The following is an 18,322-nucleotide window of genomic DNA, read 5'->3' as shown; positions in this document are numbered from 1 at the left end:
TATTAAACATATTTTTTTTTTACATTTTTATTCTTTATTAACAAATATGCTAATGATAATTGCCCCATTTCACTGTACTGCATCAGTTGTATATTCCAATTAGAAATAAACTACACACTCTAGTACTACACAGACGTGGGCTAAGTGGGTAAACTTACCGAATCAGCGGGGGAATCAAGTACTTACTGGACCTGTTTCATTTTAATGTGTTATTTCACCCAAATATTCAGTCACACTTTAATCAGTAATAGCTTTTATTGTTTGGCTTTTAGTGTGTTTAATTGTACATAGCTGCAAGTCAGTTTCTTTGAAAATAATATAATAATCTTGTGTCTTTCATCTTTACAACTTCACAGGACATGAGGTTACATACAGTATATTCATTTGTTAGGGTTTGACCTTTGAAAACATTTCATTTCACTTGTAAAAAATAAGAATACTCAGTAAAAACAACAAATAAAACAATTATGCACAAATATAATTTAGTATAATAAAGGCATCCAAAAAAAAGACACACATGTATATAACATCAATTGGAATTGTGGCAAATCAATATATGCACAATGTAATAATGATATATCATCATGATGCGGTTTTCCTGGTCTTGATTGGCCAGATGAGAATTGTTACCAGACAAAGTGTTGCAGCCACAGCCACGCCCCCGGTTACTGTTACCATGACATCACGGTAAAACCATATACACGCTGGGCAGCACGCCTCTGTGCTGTGGGTGAGAAAAAAGACAAAAACAATGAATTGAGTACCTTCAACTTTCAAATTATTAGTTTTTCATAAATTTGTATTCAGTGGTTGAAAAAGTGTTTGACTGCTCCCTGGGTTAATTTTTTTTTTTGCATGTTTGTCACACTTAATGTTTCAGATCAAACAAATTTAAATATTAGACAATGCACAAACACAAATTCAGTTTTTAAATGAAACTTTTTATTATTTAGGGAGACAAAAATCCAAATCTACTGTACCTGGACCCTGTGTGAAACCTAGCCAAACCAAGTTAATTCATTGAGATCTATCAGTCTGGAAAAGCTTATGAAGCCATTTCTAAAGCTTTGGGGCTCGAGCAAACTACAGCGAGAGCCATGATTCACAGATTTATCTTTAACTATCAAGCACCTACAAAAATCAAGAAACAAGCAGCAGGGTGGCACCGAAACGACGATCTACTACGTGACAATGAATGATATGTGATGATATGAATGATATGTTACACTTAGGGCTAATAAATTGACAATAAAAGCACAAATACTGCGGATTTCAGAAAACAACAGATGGACAGATGAAAACAAAAAATTGTTACAACTATAATGATGAAAATTGTAATATTAATCAAATCAACTTTATTTCTATGGCACTTTTCCTGCAAAGACATGCAACACAAAGTGCTTCACAGAATTAAAACAATTTTAATTAAAACATTTTAACAAGAATTAAAAGGAAAAAAAAAAGGATTTTTTTTTTTTTAATTAATGGTGATTATAATAATGGTGATAATAATAACAATAATGGTAACGATGATAAAGATTATAACAATAATGATAATGACAATAATAATGATAACAGGGGTAAACAAGACTGTGGCATGAACATGATTATATTCTGGGAAGCTTTTGCTTCAGCCTACTCCTTTTCGGCTTCTGATCAGATAGTTGAATACAAATGTAAATAATCAAAAGTTATATTTTGATTGATTTTGAATGCACTGTAATGTTTCATATATTTGCCCAAATAAAATAAAAAAAAGGATTTTTTTTTTTAAATTAATGGTGATTATAATAATGGTAATAATAATAACAATAATAATGGTAATAATAATAAAGATTATAACAATAATGATAATAACAATAATAATGATAATAATAATAATACTTTGTGTAATATTTGTAATTTGTGTAATACAAATGTAAATAATCAACTCATATTTTGATTAATTTTGAATGCACTGTAATGTTTCATATATTTGCCCAAATAAAAAAAAAAGGACACATTTGTTTTTTAAATTAATGGTGATTATAATAATTGTGATAATAATAACAATAATAATGGTAATAATAATAAAGATTATAACAATAATGATAATAACAATAATAATGATAATAATAATAATACTTTGTGTAATATTTGTGGATATTTGTAATTTGTGTAATAATACAAATGTAAATAATCAAAACTCATATTTTGATTGATTTTGAATGCACTGTAATGTTTCATATATTTGCCCAAAAAAAAATTAAAAAAAAAGGAATTTTTTTTTTGTTTTCCCCTGTTATCATTATTATTGTTATTATCATTATTGTTATAATCTTTATCATTATTATTGTTATTACTATCACCATTATTATAATCACCATAAAAAAATGACTTTTTTTTAATAATAATGGTAATAATAATAATAAGAGATTAAGATATGCCTTTATTCATCCCTCAGTGGGGAAATTTGTAAATAATTCATAATAATAATAATAATAATAATACAATTAAAATAAAATAAAAAAATAAAATAAAAAATAAAAAAAAAGATGGTCTTGGAAGGAGAAGTGAGTCTCACCTGCATGGCCTGATGCTCTGGATGACGATGACGCCCACGCCATTGGCCACCTTGTCTGTGAAGCTCATTGAGCCGTAAACAAAGGCTCCACTTTGCTACCAAAAGAAAGAGAGACACTCCAATGAAGGATCCGAGTCCTGGCATCGGCATTGTAGTAAACCACAATGGGAGGAAATTGATCTCAAAAGACCACACCGAGCCACTTATCTGCTCTTTTAGCTCTTTGTGTCCTTAACACCTGCCTAAGTGTTCTTATGGGAATTGGAGGAAAAATCTTAAAATCGTCTTTTAAAATGGGTCAAAATGTTTTTTAAGGCAGAGAAAACACGTCATTCAAGTCGGTAGTAATTCATAAATACGTAAAAATACAGCAAGCTATACAGAATGCTTCTACCGCTATTAAAAACATGTTTTTATATTAAAAATGTCACATTTTAAGGCTGCACGGTGGTTAAGTGGTTAGCGTGCAGACTTCACAGCTAGGAGACCAGGGTTCAATTCCACCCTCGGCCATCCGCCATGAAAATGAATATTATTGTGGTTAGAGCAGAGAAAACCTATTTTAGACCTTCGAAAATATATTTTTCAACATGATTAGAGCCCTCTAGACAAAATATAACACCCCTATTGTCACCTTTATAGTGATATTATCCAATTATCGGATTGATATTGGTATCAGCACCCCAGCACCCCCCGCGACCCTCGTGAGGATAAGCGGTAGAAAATGAATGAATATTTATAGAGCCCTCTAGACATGAAATAACACCCCTACATCTTTCCATTCGCGGGGGTGCTGGAGCCTATCCCAGCTGTCTTCGGGCGAGAGAGGCGGGGTACACCCTGGACTGGTGGCCAGCCAATCACAGGGCACATATAGACAAACAACCATTCACACTCACATTCATACCTATGGACAATTTGGAGTCGCTAATTAACCTAGCATGTTTTTGGAATGTGGGAGGAAACCGGAGTACCCGGAGAAAACCCACGCATGCACGGAGAGAACATGCAAACTCCACACAGAGATGGCCGAGGGTGGGGAAAGACAAAATAAGAAGCCAAAAAGTTACCACTTCCACACAAAATAGGAGGAGAACACATTCATTCATTCATTTTCTACCGCTTTTCCTCACGAGGGTCACAAAGATGGCCGAGGGTGGAACTGAACTCTGGGCTCCAAGCTGTGCGGCCTGCATGCTAACCACTCAACCACCGTGCAGCCATATGGTTACTGGTTAAAGTCGTCACTGCCCAGCCATGACTCTGACTCAGCAAAGCAAATGCTGCTCATCTTTCTCAGCAGGTTGCCAGTTGGTGTTTCTGTATCCCCCCTCCACTTACCGTATGCTCCCCGATGAGTTTGGCGGTCATGGACAGAGACATGACCAGGATGATGGCTGACCCAGCCCCCAGAAGCACCGCCGCGCCGTAGATGCTGTCGGCTCCCATGTTTTTGTCCAGAATCACCCAGATGGCAAAGCCGATCACCAGCAGCAGGCCGGCAAAGTACATCATCTGAAATGTACGTCACATTAGAACATCATGAATTCCTCCATCTCTGACTCATCCTTCATGAAGTTATGGAGCTGATGAAACTGGTGCACCTTTGGTCCATTTCCGTACGGCAACATTTGTACAACCAGTTGTTTTTACTCAATATTCGTCAAACTTTGATAGTTGAACCTTGGTCTCAGGGAAGAAGTACATTTGAAACACTTCTATAAATTAATTTAATTTAAATTAATTATTATTAAATTAAATTAATTTAAATTAATTATTATTAAATTTGTTTAATTTAATTAATAATTTAATTAATTACATTATTGTTAATTGTTGTTAATAATTATTGTTAATTATTGTTAATAATTGTTTGATTTAATTTAATTTAAACTATATTAGGAAAGCAGGAAGTGAACAAATGTAACAGTAAAATCAAATTAAAAACATTGTTGTATTCGGAATGATTCAACAAAACACCATAAATATAGCGCCAAGATTGCAAAGCCTGAGAGCACACAAAAAGAGAGAGACAGATGACGTGTGTGATGAAGGAATTATGACGTGTCATTTCTGACACAGAAGAGGAAAAGTTTTGTGGTTTTAATGTGTGTAAATAATGTACATTAAGGTACATTATTTAAAACAAAAAAACAAAAAAACCTTAAACTGTATTATGGAAAGCAGGAAGTGAACAAATGTAAGAGTTAGTGATTGTAAAAGTACCAGATGGAGGGGTAGGATTTAATAAGCTTTGCTTCTTCCTACTCCTTTTGGACATGTGGAACTGTGAACTGATTATGTGATGCGTTCAATTGTAATCTGATGCATGTTCAAATGAAATTAAACCATTACCATTACCATAATTCCCAAGCAGATTGAAATGAATGACTTTTTTGGTAGGCTACAGTATTCTATGTTACATGCGCCATTTAGGATGGGATCTTTAAAAGTCTTTCTGTGTCACATGTTTCTGTGCATTGTATGACTGGGACGCCTGCGGCAGCTTCCATTAAAACGAGTCTTCCTGTAAATTCAACGGGTGTGGTTTATACACTGGATTTTACGGTAAACTTACATTTGTTTATGGATTACGTTCCAAATTGTCACCACGACCTCACACGTGCATCAATAAGTCTATGGGAGGAACAAGGTAGGTGTTGCCACACGGACCAATATTACATTGCTATGCCAGTCTTTACACCACAGACACTCCACAGTAGCCATGTTTTTACATCACCACTTTTTCTCTTTCCTAATGACCTTTCGGGAAACAATGGTATCCATGGAAAGGAATATTCCAATCTCTTGTCTACATGCGCTGTGAAAATCAACCAGAATAGTCAATAGGGCATGCCCAGTAAAACGTAAACATCAACATCACGTGATACCGGCTTCCCCGAGTTTTTCTTCCACTTGTTGGAATAACTCCGTATTGCCAGTTTTTCATCTGTCCAGTCTTGAAATTTAGTTTGAATCAAAAACAAACTTTGCTTAGCAGTCCAATGCCGATTGCTGGCCTCCATTTTTAAAAGTGAAGAACGTCTGGATCTGCGTGTTACGTTATATCTGAGCATGCGCTGAAAGAACGCACCCGGGATCAATTTAAACAGGAAAAGATCAAATTCAATCTTGCTAATATTTTATAATTAAACTCAGGACATGTTTTATATAGATATATATTTTCTTTTTTAATAAAACTGGACTTGTGAATGGCGTATAGAAGGGTTTAGATCAGGGGTGGGCAAACTTTTTGACTCGCAGGCCGCATTGATATGACAAAATTTACGGGGGTGGGGGGGAGACTATATATTTTACACGTAACAGTCCACCTGGTATTATTGTATCTGTAAAATTGTCATGCAATCTGCTATTATTATTTATTATTTTATATTTATATTTAAATATTTTAAAAATAATAAAATATTATAATAATTACAATAAAATTAAAATAATAATTATTATATTATTATTATGTAAAATATGCAAATATAACAATATTATATATAATTAATATAATAATTAGCATTAATATAATAATTATAATAATCTAATAATCTAATAATAATAATTATTATTATTATGTGCTTGTGTCCCTTTTTCAGGAGCACTTTGTAAACAACAGACCATGTCAAAAAAGGAAATTGATAAAACCATCAAAAGGTTGGCTCAGGCCATGATGCCAGGTTGTATGTTGAGTTTAAATGAAATACTTTGGAAAGATTGGGCGGGCCGTATTCAAACACTTGGCGGGCCGGATGTGGCCCCCGGGCCGTAGTTTGCCCACCCCTGGGTTAAAGGAATATTCCATCCCTGTTCAATTCTTTCCGTTTGAGCAAATAAACCAAATACAATTGGAATATTTGGGTCCATATATTCATGGCTATTGACATAATATTTGCAAATGATGATGAATAAATATTAATTATAAAAAGTGATATTGGATAATTCCTCACGGCACACCTGACGGTTCCTCAAGGTACACTAGTGTGCCGCGGCACAGTGGTTGAAAATCCCTGCTATATACAGATATTGACTACATGCGCAACGCTGTTGTACTTACACTGATGCCTACAAGCTTGCTGATGGGCTTCATAGCCAGCGAGCTAACGAATCCGCTGACGTACATCACCAGCGGTATAATGGCAATAAAGTTCTGAGGGGAGAAGACGCACGTTAAGACGACAACATAAGAGGTGCCGCGTGGATGCAGATGGAGACGCGGCGCGTACGCCTACCTTTGGTAGCATCAGGGAGTTGGTCAGGTAAACAGAGATGTACGACTGGGACAGGTTGGCTATCAGTCTGGTGCACATGTAGAGAACGGCCACCTGGTGGTATGGAAGCAAATGAATCAGTACTACAGACGTGATACTTACACATATTTGACCAATATATAACATGTACAGAGTTATGTCTAATATCTCAAATCCCATGTCCACAAGGTTTTGTAGTGTGTGGATCTGATTTACACATTAGTTGGTAGTAAACTAATACAACGGGAACACACACAAGTCATACAGGAAGTGAATTTCTATGAAATAGGATTTATACATTTATAAATGTCATATTATTGTGGTCAGAGCAAAGAAAACCTGTTTAAGACACGAATAGAGCTCTGTAGACAAAATATAGCACCCCTATGGTCACCTTTCTACTGGTATTATCCAGGGATGTCCGATAATTATCCTACTGATATCGGTATCGCCGTTGCCTAGTGGTTTGCGCGCAGGTCTCACAGCTAGGAGACCCGAGTTCAAGTCCACCGTCATGTTCTTCCCCATGCTTGCGTGGGTTTTCTCCGGGTACTCCGGTTTTCTCCCACATTCCAAAAACATGCTAGGTTAATTAGCGACTCCAAATTTTCCATAGGTATGAATGTGAGTGTGAATGGTTGTTTGTCTATATGTGCCCTGTGATTGGCTGGCCACCAGTCCAGGGTGTACCCCGCCTCTCGCTCGAAGACAGCTGGGATAGGCTCCAGCACCCCAGCGACCCTTGTGAGGATAAGCGGTAGAAAATGGATGAATGAATGAATGAGTTCTCCTCCTATTTTGTGTGGAAGTGGTAACTTTTTGGCTTCTTATTTTGTCTTTCCCCACACTGGGCCATCTCTGTGTGGAGTTTGCATGTTCTCCCCGTGCATGCGTGGGTTTTCTCCGGGTATTCCGGTTTTCTCCCACATTCCAAAAACATGCTAGGTTAATTAGCGACTCCAAATTTTCCATAGGTGTGAATGTGAGTGTGAATGGTTGTTTGTCTATATGTGCCCTGTGATTGGCTGGCCACCAGTCCGGGGTGTACCCCGCCTCTCGCTCGAAGACAGCTGGGATAGGCTCCAGCATCCCCCCACAATCCTAGTGAGGATAAGCGGCATAGAAACTTACAAGAAGAAAGTTTTTTTATTTTATTTTATTTCAAACTATTAAATTAAATTTCAACTATTAATTTAAATTGTATTGAAAAGTTGAAATAGTTAACAGAACTGGAAAATCGGCTGTAATTTTGCAAGAATAAAGTCAAAATATTGAGAAAAAAAATTGGCAATTTGACGAGAATAAAATGAATGAATATTATTGTGGTTAGAGCAGAGAAAAACCGTTGAAGACCTTCCAAATGACATTTTTCAACATGAACAGAGCCCTCCAGACATAATATAACACCCCTATTGTCACCTTTATAGTGGTATTATCCAGGGCAGTGGTTATGTTCCAGGGCCGGCACATTAAAAGAAAGTCTACATTTGACACACTGCTGCTCCGCATAGCGCCACCATTGTTGCGGACACCCGTCCCGGAAGAAGGTATTCATTCACCTGGTAGAAAGAAGGCTCTTTTAGCCAGTGTTTCCACTGAAACCCTCTGGGAGGCGACGCTTCCTCATCAGGGGAACTACTGATCAGCTGATCTTCTCCCTCTGACTTCTCTTTCGTGCCGACGTGGAATATTAAGGAGAACACTGCTCCAATGGCCAGTAGGATGAAAGCCAGCATCTGTTTATTATATGGAGGAGAACTCAGCTTGGTTGTGGTTCCTCCATGCCCAGGATGCCGCTCATCATGTCTTATCTTACCCGAAACAGAGGGACGTCGGCCTGGCCCAGGTTGTCTGTGGTGTCTATGTCATGTTGAGACTGGAAATGAAAGAGCAACCAGGCCACAGCGTACACCGTGATGTTGGCCACCACAGTGAAGGCGTATCTGCAACACAAATCAATCAAACGCTTCATCAATGATGCAGATAAAAGTCATAAATAACGATAATGGTCATGCTTTTATTTCATTTGAACATGCATCAGATTACAATTGAATGCATCACATAATCAGTTCCCAGTTCCACATGTCCAAAAGGAGTAGGAAGAAGCAAAGCTTATTAAATCCTACCCCTCCATCTGGTACTTTTACAATCAGTTACATTTGTTCACTTCCTGCTTTCCATAATACAGTTTAAGTTTTTTTTTTTTAAATAATGTACCTCGTACCAAAGTATGAGGTACATTATTTACACACATTAAAAACACACAAAACTTTTCCTCTTCTGTGTCAGGAATGACACGTCATAATTCCTTCATCACACACGTCATCTGTCTCTCTCTTGTTGTGTGCTCTCAGGCTTTGCAATCTTGGCGCTATATTTATGGTGTTTATTCAATCATTCCGAATACAACAATGTTTTTAATTTGATTTTACTGTTACATTTGTTCACTTCCTGCTTTCCTAATATAGTTTAAATTAAATTAAATGAATAATAATTTAATTTAAATTAATAAATTTAAACTAATGTAATAATAATTAATTTAAATTAAATTAATTTAATTTAATAATAATTAATTTAAATTAAATTAATTTAATTTAATAATAATTAATTTAATAATAATTTAATTTAATTAAATTTTTGTCCTTTTTGTACTTCTTCCCTGAGATCATATTTCTCCTCTCTTGTAGAGAAGTATTGGATGACATTTTTAGCTAATTGGTTGTTTTTAGCCTTATGAATTATTTTAGCTGTTTGAAAATGAACTATATCAGCAAGTTTAAATATTTGTGATTTTAGAAATAAGGAGTTAGTATGTTCTCTGTAGGCGGCATTATGAATTATCCTTACTGGCCTTTTTTGCAGTACATTTAGCGAGTGAAGATTGCTTTTATAGTTATTAGGACAGCTGAAATAGGCTCCAGCAGTACACACATTTTCCGTAGAAAATGAATGAATGAATATTTTTTTGTTTTGTTTAATTTTTATTATTTTTATTTATTATTATAATTTTTTTTATTTATTTATTGTGATTAGAGCAGAGAAAACCTGTTTACGACCTTCAAAATGACATTACCCGAACGCCTGATCCAAACAACATATTTATACGTCTTTTTGCGTTTCACTTCAAAGCATTTTTAAGCCAGGACTTCCCAGTTCCCAGGCCAACCTAACCCCTAACCCTAACCCTAACCCTGGTCTCCTAGCTGTGAGGTCTGCGCGCTAACCACTCGACCGTTTTCAGTGTTTGTAAAAAAAATAAATAAAATAAAATAATTTTTTTAAAAAAATGAATCTGACTAAATTGCATGATTGTACATTACCTCTTGAATCACATGCAAACGTTAAATAGTCGCGTGTCCACGGCTGCCCATAATTCAAGTAACTGATTAACCCCGAATAAAACCTCAGCTGATCTTGGGAGGATTTTGCTGACATTTCCTTAGTTGCACGCACAATGAAGGAATAAAGGATACAAAGGGATCTAACTGTGTTCAAGGTCAGTACTCATGAGGGAGAGCGAGACCATATATATATATATATATATATATATATATATATGATGATATGAGAAGTCATCATTCATACACAAGCGTACGCCAAGTACCATAAGCGTGACATAACCAGGAATCTGGAATCGGAGGTATTATTCTTTATTTTATGCTAAAACTAGAATTTAGAAGTACATTTGAAACACTTCTATGCTAGGACTACGTTATGCTAGCCATAGCATTTCAGTATGTGGAATCAAACTATGGAATGGATTGAGTAAGGAAATCAAACAATGCACAACGATGAGCCAATTCAAGAAACAATACAAGCAGTTGATGTTTGCTAAATACAAGGATGAAGAGTCTTGAACCAGTCATGATGTGCTATATATATCACTATATTGACACGCACTATGGTACCCATTATGGCATTGGATGGTGTACGAGGTGCATTATTAAAAATAAATACATAAATAAATAAATTAAAACCTCAAACTGTATTACGGAAAGCAGGAAGTGAACAAATGCAACAGTTACTGATTGTAAAAGTACCAGGTGGAGGTGTAGGATAACAAAAAAATGGACTTGTAGCAACTTGCAACTGTAGCCAACATCACTCCCGTCCTCCCAGCATGCTTTGCGGTGCTTGCCAAGGTTTCATGTTTGGACTTAAGGTTGTTTATTATGAGCAAAATCAAGAAACAATACAAATACAAGGATGAAGAGTCTTGAACCAGTCATGATGTGCTATATATATCACTATATTGACACGCTCTATGGTACCCATTATGGCATTGGATGCTCATATCACCTTGTACTTCGGTGAAAATTTAAAAAAAAAAATTAAATTAAAAAAAAATAAAAAAACTATATTAGGAAAGCAGGAAGTGAACAAATGTAACAGTTACTGATTATAAAAGTACCAGATGGAAGGGGTAGGATTTAATAAGCTTTGCTTCTTCCTACTCCTTTTGGACATGTGGAACTGTGAACTGATTATGTGATGCATTCAAGTGTAATCTGATGCATGTTCAAATGAAATAAAACCATTACCATTACCATGCGTGTACTGTGACCATTGGAGACATTCCTCCCATAACACAAATGTACTGTAAGGAGTATTTTGGTACCAGCAATGCCTTTCTGCAGCAAGGATTGTTTTTGTCGTAGTCTGCATGTGAATTTTTTTCAAACTAGTACAAAAAAATGTTTAAGCTGCAATTTAATTAATTAATGTATTTATTTTTAGGCAGAACATGAACGGAGAACTTTTAACAAAGTTGCTGAGAGCACTGCCAACATTTATTTACTTTACTTACAAAGCACATCTCCGCTCTGTGTGCTCATTTATTTGAGTTTGAGTATTAAACATGCTTGGAGTAGTGCACTCGTAAAAATACTAACAGGTAAAAGCAAAATATTCTTTGTTGAACTGCTCATCCGATAGTCAGCTTGGAAGAGTTGGAGATCCCTGCGATTACGTCGCTCTCTATAGCTTGCGCACACAATGTCTTTTTGTTGCACAACTTTGACACAATTCGTGTTCTGTCGAGTATTACAATGACAACAAGGACGTGATGATGATCGTCGCTGGCCCGTGGCATAAATAAAACCATCTTAGCCAGGAATGTCAACAATGCTTAGCATGCGACAAGCTCTTGTCAATTGACTGCACATTTGACAGACTATTGTTCATTCTGTCGATAATTACAAACAAAATGAAAGTCATCACAAGGCGGGTTGCGTGACTCAGACTCAGATTCCGGCGCATGCTTATCAAAATAAAAGCACAGTGAAACATTTTTATCCTCACGACTATGCTGATTATGCATTTGCCGTAGTGTCGTAAGTCGTAAGCCCACCTGTACGCCGTGAGCTCCACCTTGGCGCTATCACCAGACACCAGCTCCGGAATGAGGGACAGGTGTGAGATCTGAGTGGCCGCCCATCCGAACTGGAAGATGACGATGAAGGGGACGAAGTAGATGACCTCGGCCCATTGGGGGGTGTTAGCGGAGCAGGCCAAGCACGGGTTGAAAATGAAAGGAAACGACAGAAGAACACAAATGGTTCCTATGGAGGAGACAGAGAATTATTTAGTAAAAGACATTTTGGATCCATTTGTAAATATATTGTACATACATATATATATATATATATATATATACTATATATATACACACCACAACAAATAAGCCTGATAAACATTTTAGTTGAAAAAAAATCCAAGAGCTTACTGTTGGAGCTTAAGGAGGAATAATAAATGAATATATTCATAACGTAATTAATGAAAAGCAACTCAAGAATTTTGCCAGTTTCAATATATTGCCATGTGCATACGCACTTTTGGGTACTCTGTGTGTATCCTAGCAGCCCCGCCTCCACCCACTGACTGTAGTGGAAACAAAATATATAAATATCTACTAATTTAATTTCCACTACATTACACTTTTGGGTACTCTGTGTGTATCCCAGCAGCCCCGCCTCCACCCACTGACTGTAGTGGAAACCAAATATATAAATATCTACTAATTTAATTTCCACTACGTTACCCTTTTGTGCAGTCTGGAAAGTTTGGAAACTAAAATATATAAATATCTACTAATACATAAATATCTACTAATTTAATTTCCACTACATTACACTTTTGGGTACTCTGTGTGTATCCAAGCAGCCCCGCCTCCACCCACTGACTGTAGTGGAAACAAAATATATAAATATCTACTAATTTAATTTCCACTACGTTACCCTTTTGTGCAGTCTGGAAAGTTTGGAAACAAAATATATAAATATCTACTAATACATAAATATCTACTAATTTAATTTCCACTACATTACACTTTTGGGTACTCTGTGTGTATCCTAGCAGCCCCGCCTCCACCCACTGACTGTAGTGGAAACAAAATATATAAATATCTACTAATTTAATTTCCACTACGTTACCCTTTTGTGCAGTCTGGAAAGTTTGGAAACTAAAATATATAAATATCTACTAATACATAAATATCTACTAATTTAATTTCCACTACATTACACTTTTGGGTACTCTGTGTGTATCCAAGCAGCCCCGCCTCCACCCACTGACTGTAGTGGAAACAAAATATATAAATATCTACTAATTTAATTTCCACTACGTTACCCTTTTGTGCAGTCTGGAAAGTTTGGAAACAAAATATATAAATATCTACTAATACATAAATATCTACTAATTTAATTTCCACTACATTACACTTTTGGGTACTCTGTGTGTATCCTAGCAGCCCCGCCTCCACCCACTGACTGTAGTGGAAACAAAATATATAAATATCTACTAATTTAATTTCCACTACGTTACCCTTTTGTGCAGTCTGGAAAGTTTGGAAACTAAAATATATAAATATCTACTAATACATAAATATCTACTAATTTAATTTCCACTACATTACACTTTTGGGTACTCTGTGTGTATCCAAGCAGCCCCGCCTCCACCCACTGACTGTAGTGGAAACAAAATATATAAATATCTACTAATTTAATTTCCACTACGTTACCCTTTTGTGCAGTCTGGAAAGTTTGGAAACAAAATATGGGGAAAAACAAAATATATAAATATCTACTAATACATAAATATCTACTAATTTAATTTCTACTACATTACACTTTTGGGTACTTTGTGTGTATCCTAGCAGCCCCGCCTCCACCCACTGACTGTATGAGGGCTCACTCCATTTATGCCGTTGTTTCATGAAGCAAACGTGGCGAGGTAATGAACATAGTTGCAATGAACTATGGGGGATGGGAAATTAAATGTTATAGAAAAACATGTTTGTTTGTTTTTTTATAAGTTAGGATATGAGGAGAAAAACAAGAAAGTTGAAACATTTGTAAATAAAATAAGAAAAAACTGTTTTTTTTTGACAGGAATAAAGTCAAAATATTAATAGAATGAAGTCATAGTTTTAAAGATGGGAAAGTGCTAATCCTACGAGGAAAAACGGTTGTAATTTCGTAAGAATAGAGGAAAGATTGGAAACAAAATATATAAATATCTACTAATTTAATTTCCACTATGTTACCCTTTTGTGCAGTCTGTGTGTATCGTAGCAGCCCCGCCTCCACCCACTGACTGTCTGATATTTTGTTTTTCCCCATATTTTTGTTTCCAAACTTTCCTCTATTCTTGTGACATTACAACTGTTTTTCCTCATAGGATTAGCACTTCCCCTTTTTTAAATTAAAACTTCATTCTATTAATATTTTGATTTTATTCCTGCCAAAAAATAAATGTTTTTTCTTATTTTATTCACAAATTCCACCTAAAAAAAACATGTTTTTTTATAACATTTAATTTCCCATCCCCAATAATTCATTGCAACAAGTTTATCACTTTTTCCTTCCGTTTTGACTTTATTCTCATAAAATGACTACCTTTTCACATATTTTTGTACATTTTCAAATCGTTCAACATTCAGATGATCACTTTTATATGTGATTTTATGCTTTTGTCCCCATTTTTGTTATTGAATATTTCAACTTTTTTTCACCCCTCATATTCATTCTTGCAAAATTACCATTTTCCCCCCTTATGACTTTAATATTTCTGTTAAATTTACACTATTTCCGTATTTTTTTATTGAAATTGTATTTAATTTTCTTTTTTTCTTGTATTATTCTGACTTAAAATTTTTGTGTTAGATATTTGAACTGTAAATAAGATAAGATAAGATATGCCTTTATTCATCCCTCAGTGGGGAAATTTGCATTGCACAGCAGCAAGAGTACAGAGTCAGTTAAGCAGTACAAAAATACACAATATAGAAAAATAAACAATATAAACAATATAAAGTGAGTTAATATGAGACATTATAGAAATACTTCAATATATTGCATTTAGAGCCTTAATATTGCATGTGGAGGTTGATCAGATATTGTACAGTGAATGGAGTCTGGAGTATTATTATACTATTTATACTTATAAAAATGTAATTTATTATACTACTATTATACTTTGTATATATACAAAGTAATATTAATAAATATTAGGACTTTTATACATTACTGTATGTCCTCCCCAGCCCTCTCTTTTGTATTTTTTTTTTTTTAGAATATGCCAAGGGCTAATATAAAAAAAAAGAAACACAATTTGTTATCCAGCAAGTTTGCATTACTCACCCAGCAAATGCCAGTTTTTTCTCTTCCCTTGTCTGCCAGTGGATCTGTCAGATTCATACCCAACCAGAGGCGTGCACACGCCGTCTGCAACCTGGCCGACGAGCAGCAGCACACCTGCAAAGGTGCTCTGTAAGCCCAGGATGGAATGCAGGTAGACCAGGAGGTAGGTGAACCACATTGAGGCGCACAAGTCATTTAAAAAATGTCCGGCGGCGTAACACAAACGCCTGCACACTGACAAAGTCCTCTCCGCGGGTACGGACTCTTCCATGATGACTTTTTAAAAAATAGCTTTATTTATAATAGTCCTAGTACAAATAAACAACGGGTGCTCTGAAGGCTATTAAACGATCTTTGTAATGTCCACGCCTCGGATGCAAAGATGACTCCTCAAGCTGTGATTATGAGTGGCTTTGAGAACCCGTGACTAAAAAGTACTTCCTTTCTTTTCGCCCAAGAGAACAGCCGGTGCCTACGTAAGCAAAATACCACAAAAAAAACAAAAACACACACATTGTGAAACTCACAAGCCTCCAAACGTGAATGTTTTGTAGCGGCAATGGCTCCTTCCTTCCGTTTTCATCTCTTTTCTTGACACGCGAACTTCGGTTCCACTTATACTCCATTTTTGGCTCAGAATTCATCTTAAAGTACTAAAAAAAAAACAAGGTAATGGTAGACTTCGTGGACAATTGAAGCGTCCACGCGTCAAAAAACAAAGCCTCGTAAAAGTGCTAGCTAGGCGGTTCGGAAGATGGCGTCGAACTGCATTATGGGAAACGGAGTCCACAATGCGGTCTCGTGGCGTGAACCCCGTTTTTTTTTAAAAGCAGGCAAAACACAGCTGGAGCGGTTGTAAAAGGTTACAATACTTAACTTATTATACAACTTAAACAGTTTGAAGGGGGAAAATAAAATAAAATGGGTGTGTTTAACCCCCCCACGTTACTGTTTTACCTTATTTGACTTTTTTTACAAATAATATTTCAGTACTTTTTGCACAAAATTACCACCATAAATGGCAAACTTCATAATATATTGTTTGTTCCGAACAGGGTGTTCTCAGAAGAAAATGGCTACAATAAGTTCATTATTATTATGCATTTGATGTCATACTCATAACTCATGAAGATTACACAAGCGCAATCAAATATTACAATACTTAAATTATACAACTCAAGCAGTTTGATGGTGGAAAATAAAATAAAATGGATGTGTGTGACCCCCCCCCTTTATGGTTAACCTAATTTGACTTTATACAAATAATATTTCAGTACTTTTTGCACAAAATTACCACCATAAATGACAACTTGATAATATATTGTTATATTGTTCCAAAGAAGAAAATGGCTACTGAACTACAATAAGTTCATTATTATGCATTTGATGTCATACTCATAACTCACGAAGATTACACAAGCGCAAGCAAATAAAACCCAACAGATGAGCCACGCCTAAACGTTAGCTTTTATATCTAACTATAAAAACGTGACCCTAGATGACCGCAATGTATACCACCAGGCATCGGGTTATGGGCCTGGTGGAAAACTATCAACACGGGTTGTGGTTTTTTTTAAGTGGAAAATATCACATCCTTAAAAACGGATGTTTTGACAGGTGTACCTAATGTGGAGGTCAATTCCCTTCTTGGATGTTGTGATGTTTACATGGTGCAAAAAAAAAAAAAAAAAAAAAAAGTCCAAAGTCTCCCGAAAAGTGATAAGTAGGCTATGATCAGGTGACACATACACAACCACATGACACGTCGCTTTCTCACCTCAACCATTGTGGTCTCCTCCTCCTCCTCCTCCTCCTCTCATTCATTAGTTCTTCGTCATTGGCATAAAACAATAAATAAGACCTGATCAGATCTTTTTTTCTGAACTAAAAAAAAAAAAGTATTATCTGTTAAACAGGCACCTTTTGAACCTGTGTGAAATGCTGTAAACAACAACACACTATATACCTATATATGTGTGTATATATATATATATATATATACATATATATATGTATATACAGATATGTATGGAGACCGCTAGGAGACCAGGGTTCAATTCCACCCTCGGCCATCTCTGTGTGGAGTTTGCATGTTCTCCCCGTGCATGCGTGGGTTTTCTCCGGGTACTCCGGTTTCCTCCCACATTCCAAAAACATGCTAGGTTAATTAGCGACTCCAAATTGTCCATAGGTATGAATGTGAGTGTGAATGGTTGTTTGTCTATATGTGCCCTGTGATTGGCTGGCCACCAGTCCAGGGTGTACCCGCCTCTCTTGCCCGAAGACAGCTGGGATAGGCTCCAGCACCCCAGCAACCCTTGTGAGGATAAACGGTAGAAAATGGATGAATGAATGAATGAGTTCTCCTATTTTGTGTGGAAGTGGTAACTTTTTGGCTTCTTATTTTGTCTTTCCCCACACTGGGCCATCTCTTGTGTGGAGTTTGCATGTTCTCCCCGTGCATGCGTGGGTTTTCTCCGGGTACTCCGGTTTCCTCCCACATTCCAAAAAAAAAACATGCTAGGTTAATTAGCGACTCCAAATTGTCCATAGGTATGAATGTGAGTGTGAATGGTTGTTTGTCTATATGTGCCCTGTGATTGGCTGGCCACCAGTCCAGGGTGTACCCCGCCTCTCGCCTGATGACAGCTGGGATAGACTTGATTTTGGAATCAAAGATGATTACCCGGAGTACCCGGAGAAAACCCACGCATGCACGGGGAGAACATGCAAACTCCATACAGAGATGGCCGAGGGTGGAATCGAACTTTGGTGTGTGGCCTGTGCGCTAACACAGACAGCTGGTATAGGCTCCAGCACCCCCCGCGACCCTTGTGAGGAAAAGTGGTAGAAAATGAATGAATGAA

At 36.3% G+C, this 18,322-nt stretch overlaps 1 protein-coding gene across 2 annotated transcripts; it reads right to left on the bottom strand.

Annotated features, from left to right (window-relative positions):
• Window positions 1–71: 71 nt before the first annotated feature.
• On the bottom strand, window positions 72–16,250 carry mfsd12b (major facilitator superfamily domain containing 12b). 2 transcript variants are annotated; one of them, XM_078789870.1, is made up of 10 exons: window positions 15,983–16,250; window positions 15,456–15,582; window positions 12,167–12,377; window positions 8,633–8,759; window positions 8,376–8,552; window positions 6,799–6,891; window positions 6,624–6,716; window positions 3,905–4,078; window positions 2,564–2,658; window positions 72–724 (listed from the first exon to the last, which is right to left on the bottom strand). In XM_078789870.1, the coding sequence occupies exons 1-10, from the start codon at window positions 16,097–16,099 to the stop codon at window positions 583–585; spliced, it is 1,356 nt and encodes a 451-aa protein (XP_078645996.1). In that variant the 5' UTR covers window positions 16,100–16,250; the 3' UTR covers window positions 72–582. The 2 variants fall into 2 exon arrangements, with proteins under 2 accessions (XP_078645996.1, XP_078645995.1); XM_078789869.1 differs by lacking the exon at window positions 15,983–16,250 and having other exon boundaries at window positions 73–724; window positions 15,456–15,970.
• Window positions 16,251–18,322: the final 2,072 nt, after the last annotated feature.

The sequence above is a fragment of the Doryrhamphus excisus genome, linkage group LG4, assembly GCF_037039965.1.
Source record: "Doryrhamphus excisus strain RoL-2023G ecotype Guam linkage group LG4, RoL_Dexc_Guam_v1.1, whole genome shotgun sequence".
NCBI classification, from domain to species: domain Eukaryota; kingdom Metazoa; phylum Chordata; class Actinopteri; order Syngnathiformes; family Syngnathidae; genus Doryrhamphus; species Doryrhamphus excisus.
This window is presented reverse-complemented; position numbering and strand designations above follow the sequence as displayed.